The sequence below is a fragment of the Pristis pectinata genome, chromosome 28, assembly GCF_009764475.1.
Source record: "Pristis pectinata isolate sPriPec2 chromosome 28, sPriPec2.1.pri, whole genome shotgun sequence".
NCBI lineage: Eukaryota > Metazoa > Chordata > Chondrichthyes > Rhinopristiformes > Pristidae > Pristis > Pristis pectinata.
Window position 1 is genome coordinate 26,057,372 of NC_067432.1, and position 16,160 is coordinate 26,073,531.

Sequence of the window (16,160 nt, forward strand, 5' to 3'; positions counted from 1 at the left end):
GGAATTGCTGCCATGAACTCATTTGACTAGATGTCTCATCCCCATGCAACCCTGCCTTCATCCTATCACAGATATTAGAACATAGAACATATTCACTTTGTCCTTTCAAACCCCTCCCGCCATCTTTCTCTGCAACACAAAGCAACCTCTTACATCTCTCTCACTCAGTTCTGATTAAAGGTCTTCGACCTGAAATATTAACTCTGATTCTCTTTCCATACATTCAGCCTGACCTGCTGAATATTTCCAGCATTGTCTGTTTTTATTCCTACAGTGTAGAACCGAGTTTAGTTTCCCAGATGGAGTTTGAAAAGATGTTGCACAAGAAGCCCTGCTAAAGTACAGATGTATGAACTGGAAGCAACTCACAGCATGGATAAAACAAAATCTGGGAGATGATATGTAGATGAGCAGGATAGCATGAATGTAAATTTTGGTCTGCAGGAGATAACATTTTGTCATTTTCCCATAAAATGCACCTCAATGCGGTATAACTATTGCACAGTAAAGTAACCTGGGGAATGACAATTGTATGCCTTTGCCCAGTTATTCATGTCATTTCCTATGTTCACTTCATCAATCTGTTCAAAAACAGGCTGAGCAAATAATTGGATGAGATGAAGTCAGGTATAGGTCATGCTGCCTCAGTTTGATGGAGAAGAGACTGCATTGTGAGAGCAAATATAGTTTATTAAATTGCAAGGATCTTGTTCACCTGGAAGAGATTCATGCTCTGACTAAAGATAGATAAGTAGAAATTGGGCACTTGCAGGGATTTGAAAAAAGTGAAGAGAAATCATGCTGCAAATAGGGCACTTATAAAGATATGTATTTTCTGCAATTTGTTCTTCACAGATTATACAGACATGTAATTTCAGTGACCAAACTAGGGCTGAAAATAATGATAATGATCAAATAATGCTAAGAATTGGAATGAATTCTCTGAAATAATGGAAGTACAATGTTTGCCAAATCTTTCCATGATGATATCCAGGTAGTTATGTGTTTTGGAACAAAAATAAAAACAGCCATTCATCCAGAGGTTTAATACAAATGGCAGTATGATTGAATAGATGTTGCTGTTTATGACAATTCATTGGAAATACCAGTGCTTTTTGTTTAAAAGCATGCTAATGTTAAAAGCATGCTAAAACAATGCTAATGTAAATCTGATATTTGTGCATGTTCATTTTTTTTTGAAGTGATAAGTTTATTAATTGGGCTAAATCCCATAATAGACCATCAGGCACTGAGAAATGGTTTCATTAATTAAACTAATTCAACTATCTCCCACATGTAAGCATCAATGTATATTCAGTTTCAGGTTGGCCCATTCACAGATGGAATGCCAGCAGTACACAGTAACCTCTCTGCTTTGTAAATTATAGTTCTGTCAAGTAATTTTAAACATTAATTGTGATTAATCTTCCTTTTAAAAATGGTTCCCTCAGGTAATTTTGGTTTTAATCACATATAATTGATACAATTACTGCATTCATCTTGTGCATGTATGTCTAAATATGTTGAGAATGTATAGAACTGTACTGGGGGGAGAACTGCAAACTGAAATATTTATAGTGAAGAATACTAAGAATGATTTGAGCTTTCAGCTTAAGTGGATACAATTGCCCTGCTGTCCACCCAACAAATCACCAGTAAGTTTAAAAGACATTCATTTCCTGTACTTCTGCCTTTGTTCACTCAACAGCTGTTTTCACATTTTATGTAAGAACATAAGAATTAGGAGCAGGAGTAAGCCATGTGGCTCTGCGCCTGCTCTGCCATTTATCAAGATCATGACAGGTCTTCTACCCCAGTGCCATTTTCCAGCAGCATCACCGCAGTATCCAGAAATCTATCTGGCTCTTTTGTGAATGGACACAATGACTGAGCCTCTAGGGTACAGAATTCCAGAGCATGTCCCTATGGGTGAAGAAATTTTTCCTCGTTTCAGTCTTAAATAGCTTACCACTTATTCTGAAACTCTGACCCCTGGTTCTGAACTCCTCAGGGGAAACAGTTTCCTTGTATTTACCCTGTCAAGCCCTTTAACAATGTTGTAAGTTGCAAAGAGAACTGATCTCATTCCTCTAAACTCCAGAAAAATAGGCCCAGAAATCTCTCCTCATGCAGCAAACCCGCCAACATTCCAGGTGTGGTCTCATCAAGGCCCTTTACAATTGCAATAAGACTTCCTTAGTTCTGTAATCAAACCCTATCATTGTAAAGGCTAACAATTGCCCTTTTAGCTGCCTGCTACATGTGCATGTTGGCCTTCAGTGGGGGTACCAGTGATTGGAAAACCACAATGTACTCCTGTTTCAAGAAGGGAGGGAGACAAAACGTTGGAAACTATAGACCATTTAGTATAACATCTGTTGCTGGGCAGATACTGGGATTCATTGTTGAGGAAGAAATAGTTATTTAGTGAAGCTTAATGCGATCAAACCAAGTTAACATGGTTTTATAAAGAAAATTCTTTGACAAATTTGATAATGCCATTGAATATCAAGGGTAGGTGGTTAGATTCTCTCTTATTAAAGGTGGTTATTGACTGGCACTTATGTGGGCAAAAGTTTTTTTTTACCACTTATCAGCTCATGTTTGAAAGTTAAATACTAATTAGGAGCTATGTGTTAGGAGTAAAACAAATGTGCAAATGCTCAGCAGGTCAGGCAGCATCAGTGGAGTGAGAAACAGTACGTTTTTGATAAGTTGCAGAGAGGGGAAGATGAAGAGTATGCAAAATTATGAGGGGCATAACTAGGAGTAGATAGTAAGAAACCTTTCCCCATGGCAGAGATTTCTAAAACCAAAGAGCATTGGGTTAAGTCATAGAATCATAGAGACGTACAGTATGGAAACAGGCCCTTCGGCCTATCGATTCTGCACTGATTCCATGTTCTCATTGACTCCCCCAGATTCTACTACCCACTACGGGTAGTGTGCAAACTCCACACAGTCAGCACCCAAGGCCAGGATTGAATCCAGGTTGCTAGCGCTGTGAGACAGCGGCTCTACTAGCTGCACCGCTGTGACGCTCTATAACGTAAGGGGTGAGGTTTAGAGGGAATCTGAGGGACAATTCTTTCATCTAGATGGTGATTGGAATCAGGAACACACTGCATGAGGGGGTAGCAGAGGCAGGTATTCTCACAACGTTTAAGTAGTATCTAAATGAGCACTGAAGGCTATGGGCCAAGTGCCAGGAGTATAGATGGGTATCGATGATCAGCATGGATGTGGTGAGCTGAAGGATCTGGTTCTGCACTGCATGACTCTGACAATAGTGGGAATGTCTGTGATAGGATGCAGACCAAAATAGTCAAGTAGCAATTACTTTAAAAATGGATAGTTGAACAAAGTGATACAGAGACAAATTGAAGCAAAGGTACAGCCAGCACATCTGTGAAGAGATTACCCTCGGTAAGTTCAATATTAGGTCATAAGGATTGTAATGACCTGGTTGGAAGATGAGATGCTGTTTCTTGAGTATGCTGGGCATAACTGGAGGCTGAGGCTGGAGTTGGAACAGGGCGGAGAATTAAAGTGATTAGAAGCACGGTTGCCCTCATGACTGAACAGAGGTATTTTGTAGAGTGGTCATCCAATCTGCATTTATCTGATGTAGAGGAGAGTGCATCATGAACACCGAATGCAGTGCGTTTCATTGGAACCTTCAACTGAAAGGAAGGTTTGGTTCCAGGGTGGTGGGTAGGAATGAGGTAAAAGGGCAGGCGTTGCAAGAGACAGTGCCATAATAAAGGGAGTGGTTGGTGGAGACAGAAGAACAATCTAAGGTGTATGTGTGTGTGTGTATATCTATATCTATATATATATTTATATACCATAATATAAAATATATAAATATCATATTGTATATATATCATTGATATAGATATATATCATAGGTATATTATGTTTGGTCTCTTCTAAGACATTAATGAAGATCAGACCCCAGCATGGATGCATTCCATTAGTTGTAGTTTGCTAACTTGAAAATGACCAGCTTATCCTTATTGTTCTCTGTCTAGTAACCAATCCTCTGTTCATAGTAATATATTGTCCTCATCCCCATAAATCCTCTTCTTCTACATGGCACCTTAAATGCCTTTTGGAGATCCAAAACAGTGCTCCCACTGGTTCCTCTATCTACCCTGCCGGTTGCACGTACAAAATGTTCTAACAAAATACCAAGCATGATTTTTCTTGCAGTAAAATCATGTTATGCTTTTCCAAGTGCTCTGTTTGTTACCTCTTTAGTAATGATTTTCCCAGTATCAGATGTTAAGCTAACTTCCTGGTAATTCCCTGTTTTCTCTCTCTCTCCTTCCTTGAATATCACCACTGCAATCTTTTACTGGTTTCCAATATTTGCTCAGTCCTCAATCCTACTATTTTCTAAACCTTTTCTTTTAATCTAATACCATCCTTTTCAAAATCAAGATACTGCAGAAGGTGGAGATAACTTAAAATGTAACAGAAAATGCTGGAAATAGTGGAAGCAGAAACTGTTAATATTTCAGCTTGATGAGATTTCATCAGAATAGGAACAGTTAGAAGTAAAAGAAGCTTTAAGTTGCTGAGATGGAGAGGAGGGGAGGAGAAAGCAAAAGGGCAGGAGGAATGGAAAGACAAAGGAGGTGGTGATGCCCAGTGAAAGAAGGTGTTAAGAGTATTAGTGACCACAAGAGGTAGGTCTGGAGAAGGTGGCAGGAGATGAATAAATATGTGAAATTCCAATAGAAAAGAAAGGAAAAAACTGACAGAATTTCTGATGATTTGAAATTGATGAACTCAATATCAGAGCTGCAATGAGGAGACATAAGAGAGACTGCAGATGCTGGAAATCTGGAGCCACACACAAAGCGCTGGAGGAACTCAGTCAGTCAGGCAGCATCTATGGAGGGAAATGGACAGTCGACGTTTCGGGTCGAGAACCTCCATCAGGACTTGATGAAGGGTCTCGGCCCAAAACGTCGACTGTCCATTTCCCTCCATGGATGCTGCCTGACCCGCTGAGTTCCTGCAGCACTTTGTGTGTTGCTTAGCGCTGTAATATGCTGAGTTAGAAGATGAAGTGCTGTTCCTCATGATTTGTCCAGCAATGTAGGAGATTGAAGGTGCAGAGGTCAGTGTAGGATGGAAAACTTTGGATGGACTGTGCAGAGAGGTGCTGCAGAGAGGTTATTCAAACTGCATTTGTTTTTCCTAATATAAAGGGTACCACTTTAACTAGCAAATGTAGTATTCTGAGCTATAAGTATAAGCTAAATTATTGCTTCACCTGCTAGAAGTGGGATTCTTATTGATGAAAAAGGCAGACATATAAGGACACTTGTATAGAAGTTGGCATTGTTAAAGTCCCATGGGGATGGAGAAACTGAAAGAATAGATTTCTTACAGGAAGCGAGGTGGGAGAAAGTTAGTCAAGGTAGCTGTGGAAGTCCTGGAGGTATATAATGGTTAGCTAAACACAGATTAATCACTTGCCTTCAATAGAGTGGGAATTTGTTGAGAATTATAAAGTATTTCTGCCACTACTCATTGGTGATGCTTTTTAATCTAATTTCCAAATTCTCTTGCCAACATCCTGCTTACCTATGTAAAGGAATTTTAATTTTAAATTCAAGTTTCGGAGTTTGTCACTCTGAAATTGAATGTGACATTTTCATCCAGTAAGGTCAATCATGTGGTTCTGTAGCATATTAGTACAGTGAAAGCAATTGTGGGCAGTTGGTCCTGTTTGGCAAAGTACAGGCCAATGTCTCTGCCTCATTTTCTCATGGATCTACTGTTCCACATCCCAATATGTCTTTCCACCTGCTTCTTCAGAAAGACAGTTCAAATCCCTTGTGATATTACTGTACTGCCTAATCCAGCTATGTAATTGATGAGACCACATAGAGCCATATAATTTATCTCACTCAGTCATACAATGCCTTAGAGCTTTGCCACTTATTTTTCAAGTACATTGGTACCTCTTATTTGAAATAGCTTTGTACGGTTAATAACTATTTGGAAAAGTCTATATCCTTTTACTTTTTCATGGTTTACAAGCCACTCAATGTATTGACCTAAAAGTTGTTTAATAATGGTTCTATTTTATGCTTATAAGGATGAAATTAAAAATTGGAATCTTAGATTTTATTTCATTAGAGCAAACCTTAAGTAGCTAGAATAAGATCCCCACGTATTCTTGGGAATTTATTCGTATTGCAGTCTGTCAGTGTTTTCAGTCCCCACTTTATTCTGTCGAGATGTCATGAATATTGTGTGTTGTTGGTTTCAGTTTGAAAAAATGTTACACTGTATAAAGGAAATCACAGAGTTAAAGCAAATTTCTGCATCTCATAGAGGGAAGCAGTACAGAAATGGACCCTTCAGCCCACAAGTCCTCAGCAACCATTGACCACTTGTTTTTACACTAATCCTACACTAACCTATTTTATTTGCTTCCACATTGCCATCAACTTTTCTGGGATTCTCCTGCTTACCTACAAACTAGGCACAATTTACAGCAGTCAATTAAAGCCACAAGTTTTTGCAGTGTGGGAGGAAACCTGAGCACCCAGAGGAGACCCACATGATCACAGGGAGAAAGTGCAAACTCCACCAGAGATCAGGATTGAACCCAGCTCACTAGAGCAGTGAGCCAGCAGCTCTACTATCTGCACCTTTGTGCTGCCCTCATATGATTCTCTCCTTATATGATCTTTCCTGGGCCACCTCATCTACTCTGCTGTATATAGCTGGAAATATGCTTTAACAACTCAAATTTTTTTTTAAATTCTCTTTATAAAGGGATGTATTTCTTTGAGCTATTGGAACTGAAAACAGTAAAGAATGTTGGCCGATTAAACTCAGCTGAGAGAAGTTTCAGAGTCTGTTTGTGGAGCCATGACCAGAATGAAATAATAATCTATGCATTTGAGTTTCTTTGAAGATAGTGCTCAGAGAATTCTTTTTCTAATCCATTTGGGTTTTTTAAGGACATTTCTGATCCTTCCAGAAATTTTCCTAATTGGATTTGATTAGAAATGAAATAAACATTATAGTTCAATGATTGGGAGGCATGTTCTTTTCCCCTGACATAATTTGAATGTTTTGAAAATATTGTACTAGATTCATGTATAAGGAAATTGAAGCTTGAAACTGGAATATTTTTATAATAAGAGGATCAACATCAATACTTATAGGACAATTACTATTGAAAAAGAGCTAAAGTTGCACTTTTAATATAGAGGAGGGACAGCTAGTCTTGCTCTGCTGACTGTCTCTCAGATTCAGATTTTCTGCCCAAGGTCGCAGAATATGCTTACCATTTCAGAGAGTGGAGATTGAAGAGGAAGTGTTGGGTAGTGGATTGCAGAGTTTGGAGGAGATGAATAATTAGGTATTGATGGTGTGGTTGGGGGGTGATTGGCCATCAGAGGATGGTTGAAAAGATCAAAACTTGGAGGGTCTGTTTGTGCAAATAATAGGGATACAGATGTTGGCAGGGATACCCAAGGATGTGGGGTGGTGATTTCTGAGTGTGATGATTTAAGGGAGAAAATTAAAGTTAATTTATTTTAGTAATTTAGTTTTAGCACCTCTCTACAAGAGATGGAATTGATTCAATGGCAGCAGTCCAGATAGGGTCAGGCACTTGATACCAAAAGTGGTCTCAGCTCATCTGTTTTGGTGTTTGAGGTTTAGCATTTCGGAGAAGTCTGGAGAGTTGAAGGCTCTTGTCAGTGATAGGATGCAGGAAATGGCAGGTACATGAGAAATTCCCCTAACTCCTCGAGTAAGGACTATAAACCTTGGCCTTTGCCGAGCATGCTTTACTGCATATTTTATCAACAAATAGTTTTTGCAGGTAATGAATATCAATGAATTTGCAAAATTCGTGACTCTTCATCTGTAATCCAGCAAAATACATAAAACTGTTTTCATTTTGAAAAAGTTGTTGCCGTCATCAATTAAATCTTCTCACTTGAAGAACAAAATTAAAATTATCTCAGAAATTATGTTAATTTTTTGACTATTTCACCATGATTTCTCAATAATTGTAAACTCTTAGTAATTGTAATAAACAAATTATTGTAATAGGTATTGTGAGTTGTACAGTATAATGGTTCCTAATTGCACTCACTTGGCCCACTAATATGTTATTTGTTATTGGTCCTAAGTCTGGTTCTGGTTCTATTCAAATGCTAAGCTGCAAAAACTGAGACTATGTTTGGGTCAAATTTTGCTTTTAAGGGTGACCCTCCCCTCCCCTCACCTCATATTCATAAGGGTTGTGAAGGATGCAGTGTTCATCCACTCTAGAAATATGGAGAGTTAGAAAACTTGTGGTATTAATTCTCAGACAGTAGTGGTTTGACCATACCCGGTCAAAATGGATCACAACAATGCAGAAGGCAACTCTCTCAACATGCAGCCACTGTCAGGGAACTGCTGTCTATCTCTGCTGCTTAAAGAAATCATTAATTACTTACAAATTTGCCTATGATTTATTGGAAGAAAAGCTGGTTAAGAGGAAATGGTAATATTCACTTTCTCTAAGGTTTGTAGGTTCAGAAGTCCAGAAGGAGTAGTATGGCTGATGCTAGACCTCCACACTTTATTCAAAACTGTTTATCGTGCAGCTTTGACGCCTGATTCTGCAGGTCTACAACTGAATGAGGAGAAGGCTTTCTGTGGGCTCCCAGTGCATGGATGCAAGGCGCTAGGTACCATCTTGAATGCATCTTCTCCACTTTGAGCGGATACATGCCAGAGATTCCCAGGTGTCTCTGAGTTACTTAAGAAGCTTTGAAGCATATCCTTGCATCTTTTCCTATATCTGCTGGTAATTTCTTTCCATGACAGAGCGAAGAATATAGTGTTTTGGATGTCTGGTGTCAATAAATGAATGACTTAACCTACCCAATGGAACCAGAGTGAAGTTAGAGTCTTAATGCTGGAGGTGTTGGCTTGGGAGAGGATATCAGCACTAGTCTGCTCACTCATTGTGCAAGTTCTTCACTCATATAGCCTTGAGGGCACCACATAAGCAATCTGGTAAATGTTCCATGACCACAAGGGATTTTATTGCCAGCTGGTCTGTGACTATTTTAAGAAGGTTGCAGTCATCTTCAACCAGGAACCAAAATACATCCCTGGTCATTCATCTTTGAGACACTGCCCTAAATGATGGAGTCCCTCCTTATGGACATGACTATCATCTGACTGCTGAACTATGTTGTCACTCTGGAGTCTGTAAGCATTATGAAAACTTTCATATGATGAGAGCCAGGATCATGCCCCATCCTGGAGCAACACTTCCATGGCCTGAACTTCTCTGGATGTGCCCTGAAGCGTACTGTGGAATAAGTCTCCAGTTTGTCAATGCCTGCCTGTTGGATCCTTCACATTGTGGCAGTAAGGAAGGGTCACCCCTTGTTAATGGAGAAGGAGAGATCAGAAGAAGCAACTTGGCTACTAAATAAATTATGATTTGAGTAAATACAATCTCAATTAGCCATTCCATTACGGTTTTATCTCATCACCTTCTGTTGCTGGTCTTCTCAATGTCGACAAATAGTGAATAGCAAACCACTAAATCAGCAGCAATAACCAATCTGCTGGAGAGTCGAAGCATCTGAGGGAAGAAAGGAATTGTTGACATTTTGGGTTGAAACCCTGCATGAGGTTATCACATTATTGTCAGTTTGAAATTGCCATATTACTACTTCAGAGTGGTAGCTCAGTAACTGGCAAACAGTTTGCTGGATGTCATGACATGCTGGCATGCAGAATTACAGTGTGAAAGTCTGAATTTGTAGACTGAAGGCTGAGCTAGCAAAGCACATGTCTGACATTTCACTACTGGGTGAATGGACTTAAGTCATTAGTCACTGGACAATGGTTGGGTCTGCATGTGTTGAAGTGAAGCTGGCCACTATTTCATGTTAGAAAAGCTGGGCTTCATGCACAAATATATGCAAGATTGTTGCAGGATACCCCCATCCTTGATATTTTACACAGACTTTTTGGTTGATGTGCCAAGCATTTAATTGTGCACATCCATTAGCTTGCTTGTATAGGTTGCCCTTTCAGAGGTCTTTGCAGAAAGACCTGTGGCCTCAAACTCTAGGAACCTGGCTCCAGTGTATTCTTTCCCCCAGTCCTGCCCGTTGGCTGTTTATCACCATGTGCAGACCTGCCTTTGTGTTAAACTGTAGAGTATCTATAGTGTCTGTATTTGACTTGGTAACAAAGTTTCAGTGTGACTGGCACATACTTTGTTCATCACTGCCTGCAACTTGCCATCTGTCACTAATCATTTGGAGTTTTAAGCTATCTGAAAGGAAAAGGGCCACATGGGTAGAGTTATGGGGAGGGAAATATAAGTTTGGCCTTGCATCAGCTGCAGCTTGTAAATCAGAGGAGCTTATGGGGGGGGGTGGTGTGGAGGGGTGGAAGTGAGATAGGAAAAGGAAGGTCATTCTAAATAGTCCGTTTTCTGCCCCACCACTGATCTTGGAGTCTGTATTGGCCATTGCAATAATAGGTAGGGTATGGTGAGACTAGCTAATTGGAACCATGCTTGTTCCTGACCAGTTTATTGATGATAAGGCTAATTATTTGCCTCCTCCTGAAAGGAAGAGGGTATTGTGTTTGGGTCTTATCTCTGCCATGATTGAAATAGCTGACCGTGTGCAGGTTGTGAGATGTGAATAAGAGTGTGAGACACAAGAGCAATGATGGGTGTTTGGTAGGCATTTCAATCTTGGCTTCTACCATGTGATTGATGGTACTTGATGTATTTACTGACCTTGACATGTGTGAAATCAGGAAACTTCTTGCAGCACCATAGCCAGGTCCTTGAAGTTTCTCTTGTTCCACTTCCACTCTATGCTTGTGAGGTCTCCTAGCCTGTGCAGTGAAGGACCTTCCACTTCTCTGCTGTCTCGCCCGTGAAGGCCTCCAGGGATGTGCTGGAAAATTTAGCTGCTCACATTTACTCTTGTTCTATGATCTTTTCCGTTGATCTTCTAAGGCATAGGGAAGTACTTCAACCAACTGCAACAATGATACATTACCTTTAAGAGCTGCAAAGATGGTTTTATGTGGTGCTGCCTAACTTGAATTTGCCACTGGCCACTCATGATAATGGGCCAGGAATCGTCTTAAAGATCATCAGTAGTATGGTGATGATGGCAGGTTCCTGATACCATGTTAATGATTTAACACCACAAATTTTGTTTGCATAATGCATTGGGTCAAGCGAGCACTTGCTTCCAGCGACCATTTTCTAGCATTGTTGAAATTTGGCCCTCTAATGTTTTCATATTTTACTGTACTGGTACAGTTTAAAAGCAGCTTGTTAGCTTTATTGATACATCCTAAGAAAGTTGTTAGTTCCTTCTTTATCATGCGTATGTGCGAAAATGAAGTCGGTATCTTCAAGCTGTCATAACCTCCTGGCCTAGAGGACTGAAAATCGCAATAGCCTGATCAATGGATTTTGGCTAGCCAGGAAACAGCCGTTTCCACTTGTCCAGGCTCCTAGTTTTAACCTTGTACTCCCCAAACTGCAGTGACATTCACAGGGAATATACTTTGCAGTGGGAAGTATTTTCGCAATAATAGAATCTTCACCAACAATCTTAAGTATAAAATACTCCAGATTGTTCTAAATCACTCTGGAGACTCTTCCACCTTTATCCTCACCCTGGATCAGCTTCTCCAACCCTACGATGCTTGGACACCAAACTCTTTGATCACTGGCTTTATCTGCTGCCGTTAGTGGCTGTAACTTCAGCATAGGGTTATGGCATTAGGTTATGGATCAACAGTGATTTTACTGAATGGCACAACAGGCTTGAGGGACTAAACAGGCTGTTCCTAATCTCCATATTCCATAATTCCTTCCATAGAATTCCCTTCCTCTCTTGTACAGCACTCAACTCTTTAACTAAGCCTTTACTCTCATTTTAAAAGTATTTTTTGGTTGTTCACTTTTTATTGACTAGGCCTTTATGGAAACTCAGGGTATTTTTAACTACATAAAAGGAGTTTTCCTTAATACAAACTGTTTTATAAATGCAAAGTATATTCAGTCAGGTGCAAATTAGATAACAAGTCTTGTGTACATCCAAGCATAATGGCTACAATCTGATGGATAAAGCATAAACTAGGACCAGTATTTTGTTCTTAGTCTGTTCTTATCATAGATATTTAAATAATTTTATACATAATTTTAAAACATAACAAAATAATACATGCCCTCTTGCATTCAATGTTGAATTGTGTATCATGTCTATCATTGGGTTGTTCTCTAAGAACAATGTGATCGCTTCACATTGTCTGTTACTGCAGGGTGTATACCAGAACAGTTGGATATTTTGATATTTTGCAGTTTTATTTGGCAAACAGAGTGTAACTAGCAAATTCTGCTGAAGGGTTCAGAAATAATAGCAATGGGGTTTGTTAATAATAACAGTGTGACGTATTCTTTGTTTGGCAGGAATGAACATTCCAGAGGAGGAATCAGATGGTGGGCAAGGCAGTAAATTTTGCCTAGTTGCAATTGGACGCCTTCAGGTACTTGAATGCAAGTGTTGAGGAAATCATATGGTTGTACTTTTTTACCAACAGGCCTCTTATCAATCTGACCACTATGCTTTGATACTGTGGGGGAAAAAAAATTTGGGTAAAGCAGAAATGTATCCAACCTTTCCATGCACCCCCTTTCCCCCAGCCCTAACCGGGCAGTGAGATTTCAAAAGCAGGTGTGTTAAGTGGGGTGGTTTTGTAGGCTTGGACCAGCTTATTCTTGACATTTCTGTCCACATCAGAAAATGTTTTCCGAGAGGCCCTGTTTTATCACACTGAACCAATAAACTGAGATTAAATTTTGATAACTGTAAAAATATATGAAAATCTATTTGTCTTTCATTATTAATCACTTGATGGTGTTTTTAAAATATTTACTTAAATGCTATTTCATCGTTACAGATTGATTCTTATGATTGTTTCAAGAGTTGTTTTCAGAATCACAATGTGGTTGATTGTAAATTAGAAACAGGATTAGAAACATAATACTGGACAATTCTCTGAATGTTTTTGTAAAATCATTTTAATATGTAGCTAGTTGACACAGAAGAATTCCATTAACCCTTTAAGCCGTACATTTAAATCATGCCATAAGTACAGGCTTCTTCTGTCATTTGTAGCAAATTTCTAACTTGGAATCATGTACCTGTGTATACCATTCTGCTGTTTGAAAAAGCTATCCAATTCATCCAACTTCCCCTATTACATTTGGTCAATCCTGTATGTTTCTCCTCTTCAAGCATGTAGTCAGTTCAGATTTTAATGCTACAATTGAATGTGTTCACATCACTGTTCTAGGAATTGTATTGCAAATTAAAGCCACTCACTGTGGGGGTCAACATTGACTAGAGACTCATGTGGACCAGCCACATAAATACTGTGGCTACAAGAATAGGGCAGAGGCTGGGTAACATTCATATTTTCTTACAACATAGAAGGAGGCCATTCAGTCCACTGAGTTTGTGTTGTTTCTCCTGTGGCGGGTAACTTGCCTCCTAACAAATCCAAGGTCTTCCCACCACCTACAAGGCACGAGTCAGGAGTGTGATAGAATACTCTCTACTTGCCTGTTTGGATGTAGCACCAACAGCTCTCAAGAAGCTCAACACCAACCAGGACAAAACAGCCTATATGATTGGCACCTCATCCAACCACCCTGAACATGCATTTCATCCACCACCAGTATAAACTGGCTGCAGTGCGTACCATCTACAAAGAGTACAACAGTGTGTACGTACCATCTACAAAAAGCACTGCAGTTCCTCACCCAGGTCACTCTGACTGTAATTCCAAAATCTGCAGTCTGTACCACCAAGAAGGACAGGGGCTGTAGGTGCTTGAGAACACCTGCAGGCTTCCCTCCAAGTGCACACCATTCCGACTTGGAAATATGTCGCCGGTCTTTCATCATTGCTGGATCTAAAAATTGGAACTCCTTCCCTAACAGTACTAGAAGACTGCAGTGGTTCAAGGTGGCTCACCACCATTTTCTCAAGAGCATTTATGGATGGGCAATAAATACTTGCTTTACCAGCAACCCGCACTTACCAAATATAAATTAAAAAAATTCTTCTGGATTTTTTGCCATTTATCTTAAATCTGTGCCTTTTAATTACACGTCCTCCTGGCAGTAGAAACGGTGTTAAACTCCTTCATGTTTTTGAACAACCCTATTAAAATGACTACTTAACTTTCTCATCTGTAGTAGGAATAATCTCAGCCTTCGAAGTTTCTCCACACAAAGGAAGTTCCCCATTTCTTCAGGTAAATCTCCTTTGCTTCCTCTCCAGACTTTCGTCTTTTTCCATAAGTGATAAGTGGGGTGCCCATGATTGGACCCAATAATCCAACAGAGGCCAAACCAATGGTTTATGAAGACTTAGCTATTTTCCTAGCTTTGGTGTTCTGTGCTTTTATTATGAAACTCTGAATTCGATATACCTTTTAAACTGACTTGTCAGTTCTAAGATTTTGCGTCCATGAATTTCCAAGTTTGTCTTTTCCAGCAGTCTCTTCAATATTTGCACCGTTTAGTATATATATTTCCTCTCTTCATTTCACTTCAAATATGCATTACTTCATACTTATCTAAAGTCTTTTATTATTTTCATTATAGCCTACTCCATTTACAAGCTTTGCATCATCTGCAAACTTTGAACTAGTGTCCCTAATGCTCAGTTGTGGTCATAAACCACTGCCCCTCCCACTACCCCTTGCAGTACTGTGTAGTCTTCTCCATTCTGAAATATAGCTATTAAATTATTATGATATCTGTTTCTTGGCCTATTTCATATCCATACCATCACTGTCACTAATTTATTGGCTTAAATTTTGCATTCTATCAACATTGCACTTTATCAAACAACTTAAGTCCATAAACATGTATAAATCGTATATGAAGAAGATGGGTGTTTGCTCAATGTTTTGTCCATGTCATTTAGTAAATTGTTGATCCTAACTTTCTTTTATGATGATATGCCAAAATATTGTGGAATTTCAACCAATGCTGAACAGTGCCAGTACTAACCTTTCTTCATAGAGGTAGATGCTAATCACAAAGACACATGTAAATCACAAATGTGTTTTAGATATGGAATCACTAATAACATCAAACTTTAAACCAGTGGCTTGTATCAATCCTTTGAAAGCTTGACAACTTTGCTACATGCAGTGGTGAGGAAGATCCCATTTAAGGAGAAACTTAATAAAAGTCATAAGTAATGTGTCTAATGGCTTAAATTAGCACAGGCACGCACATTTAAAATGGCAAAAAATAACATTGGCTCTGTATAAGCTCATGATAAAACATAGTCATTACAATGAATTTTGCACCATATCTAAGGATGGATGTGCTGGCATTGGAGAGGGTTCAGAGGAGGTTTATGAGAATGATCCCAGGACGAAAGGGTTAACACGAGGAGTGTTTGATGGCTCTGGGCCTGTACTTCCTGGAGTTTAGAAGCATGAGGGGAGATCTCATTGAAACCTACCAAATATTGAAAGGCCTAGATAAAGTTGATATGGAGAGGATATTTCCAGTACTGGGAGAGTCTAGGACCAGAGGGTACGACCTCAGAATAGAGGGACGTCCCTTTAGAAGATAAGATATCTTAAGGTATCTTTATTAGTCACTTGTACATTGAAAGACATCTTTTTTGCGTAGTGTTCTGGGGGCAGCCCGCAAGTGTCACCATGCTTCCAGCACCAACATAGCATGCCCATAACTTCCTAACCTGTACATCTTTGGAATGTGGGAGGAAACTGGAGCACCCGGAGGAAACCCACGCAGACACGGGGAGAACGTACAAACTCCTTACAGACAATGGCCAGATTTGAACCCGGGTTGCTGGCGCTGTAAAGCGTTACGCTAACCGCTACACTACCGAACTGAGATGAGGAGGAATTTCTTTAGCCAGAGGGTGGTGAACCTGTGGAATTCATTGCTGCAGCTAGCTGTGGAGGCCAAGTCATTGTGTAAATTTAAAGCGGAGGTTGATGGGTTTATGATTAGTAAGGGCGTCGAAGGTTACAGGGAGAAGGCAGGAGAATGGGGTTAAGAGGGAAAA

The 16,160-nt window shown here is 39.6% G+C and overlaps 1 protein-coding gene across 8 annotated transcripts in view; it reads left to right on the forward strand.

Moving 5' to 3' along the window:
* The window catches only part of arnt2 (aryl-hydrocarbon receptor nuclear translocator 2), a 262,293-nt gene that overhangs the window by 119,511 nt on the left and 126,622 nt on the right, over positions 1-16,160 (forward strand). For all 8 annotated transcript variants that reach the window (XM_052040356.1, XM_052040351.1, XM_052040353.1 and 5 more), the window contains one exon: positions 12,506-12,582. In XM_052040356.1, coding sequence (XP_051896316.1) covers positions 12,506-12,582 — 77 coding nt within the window. The remainder of the gene's footprint in view (positions 1-12,505; positions 12,583-16,160) is intronic.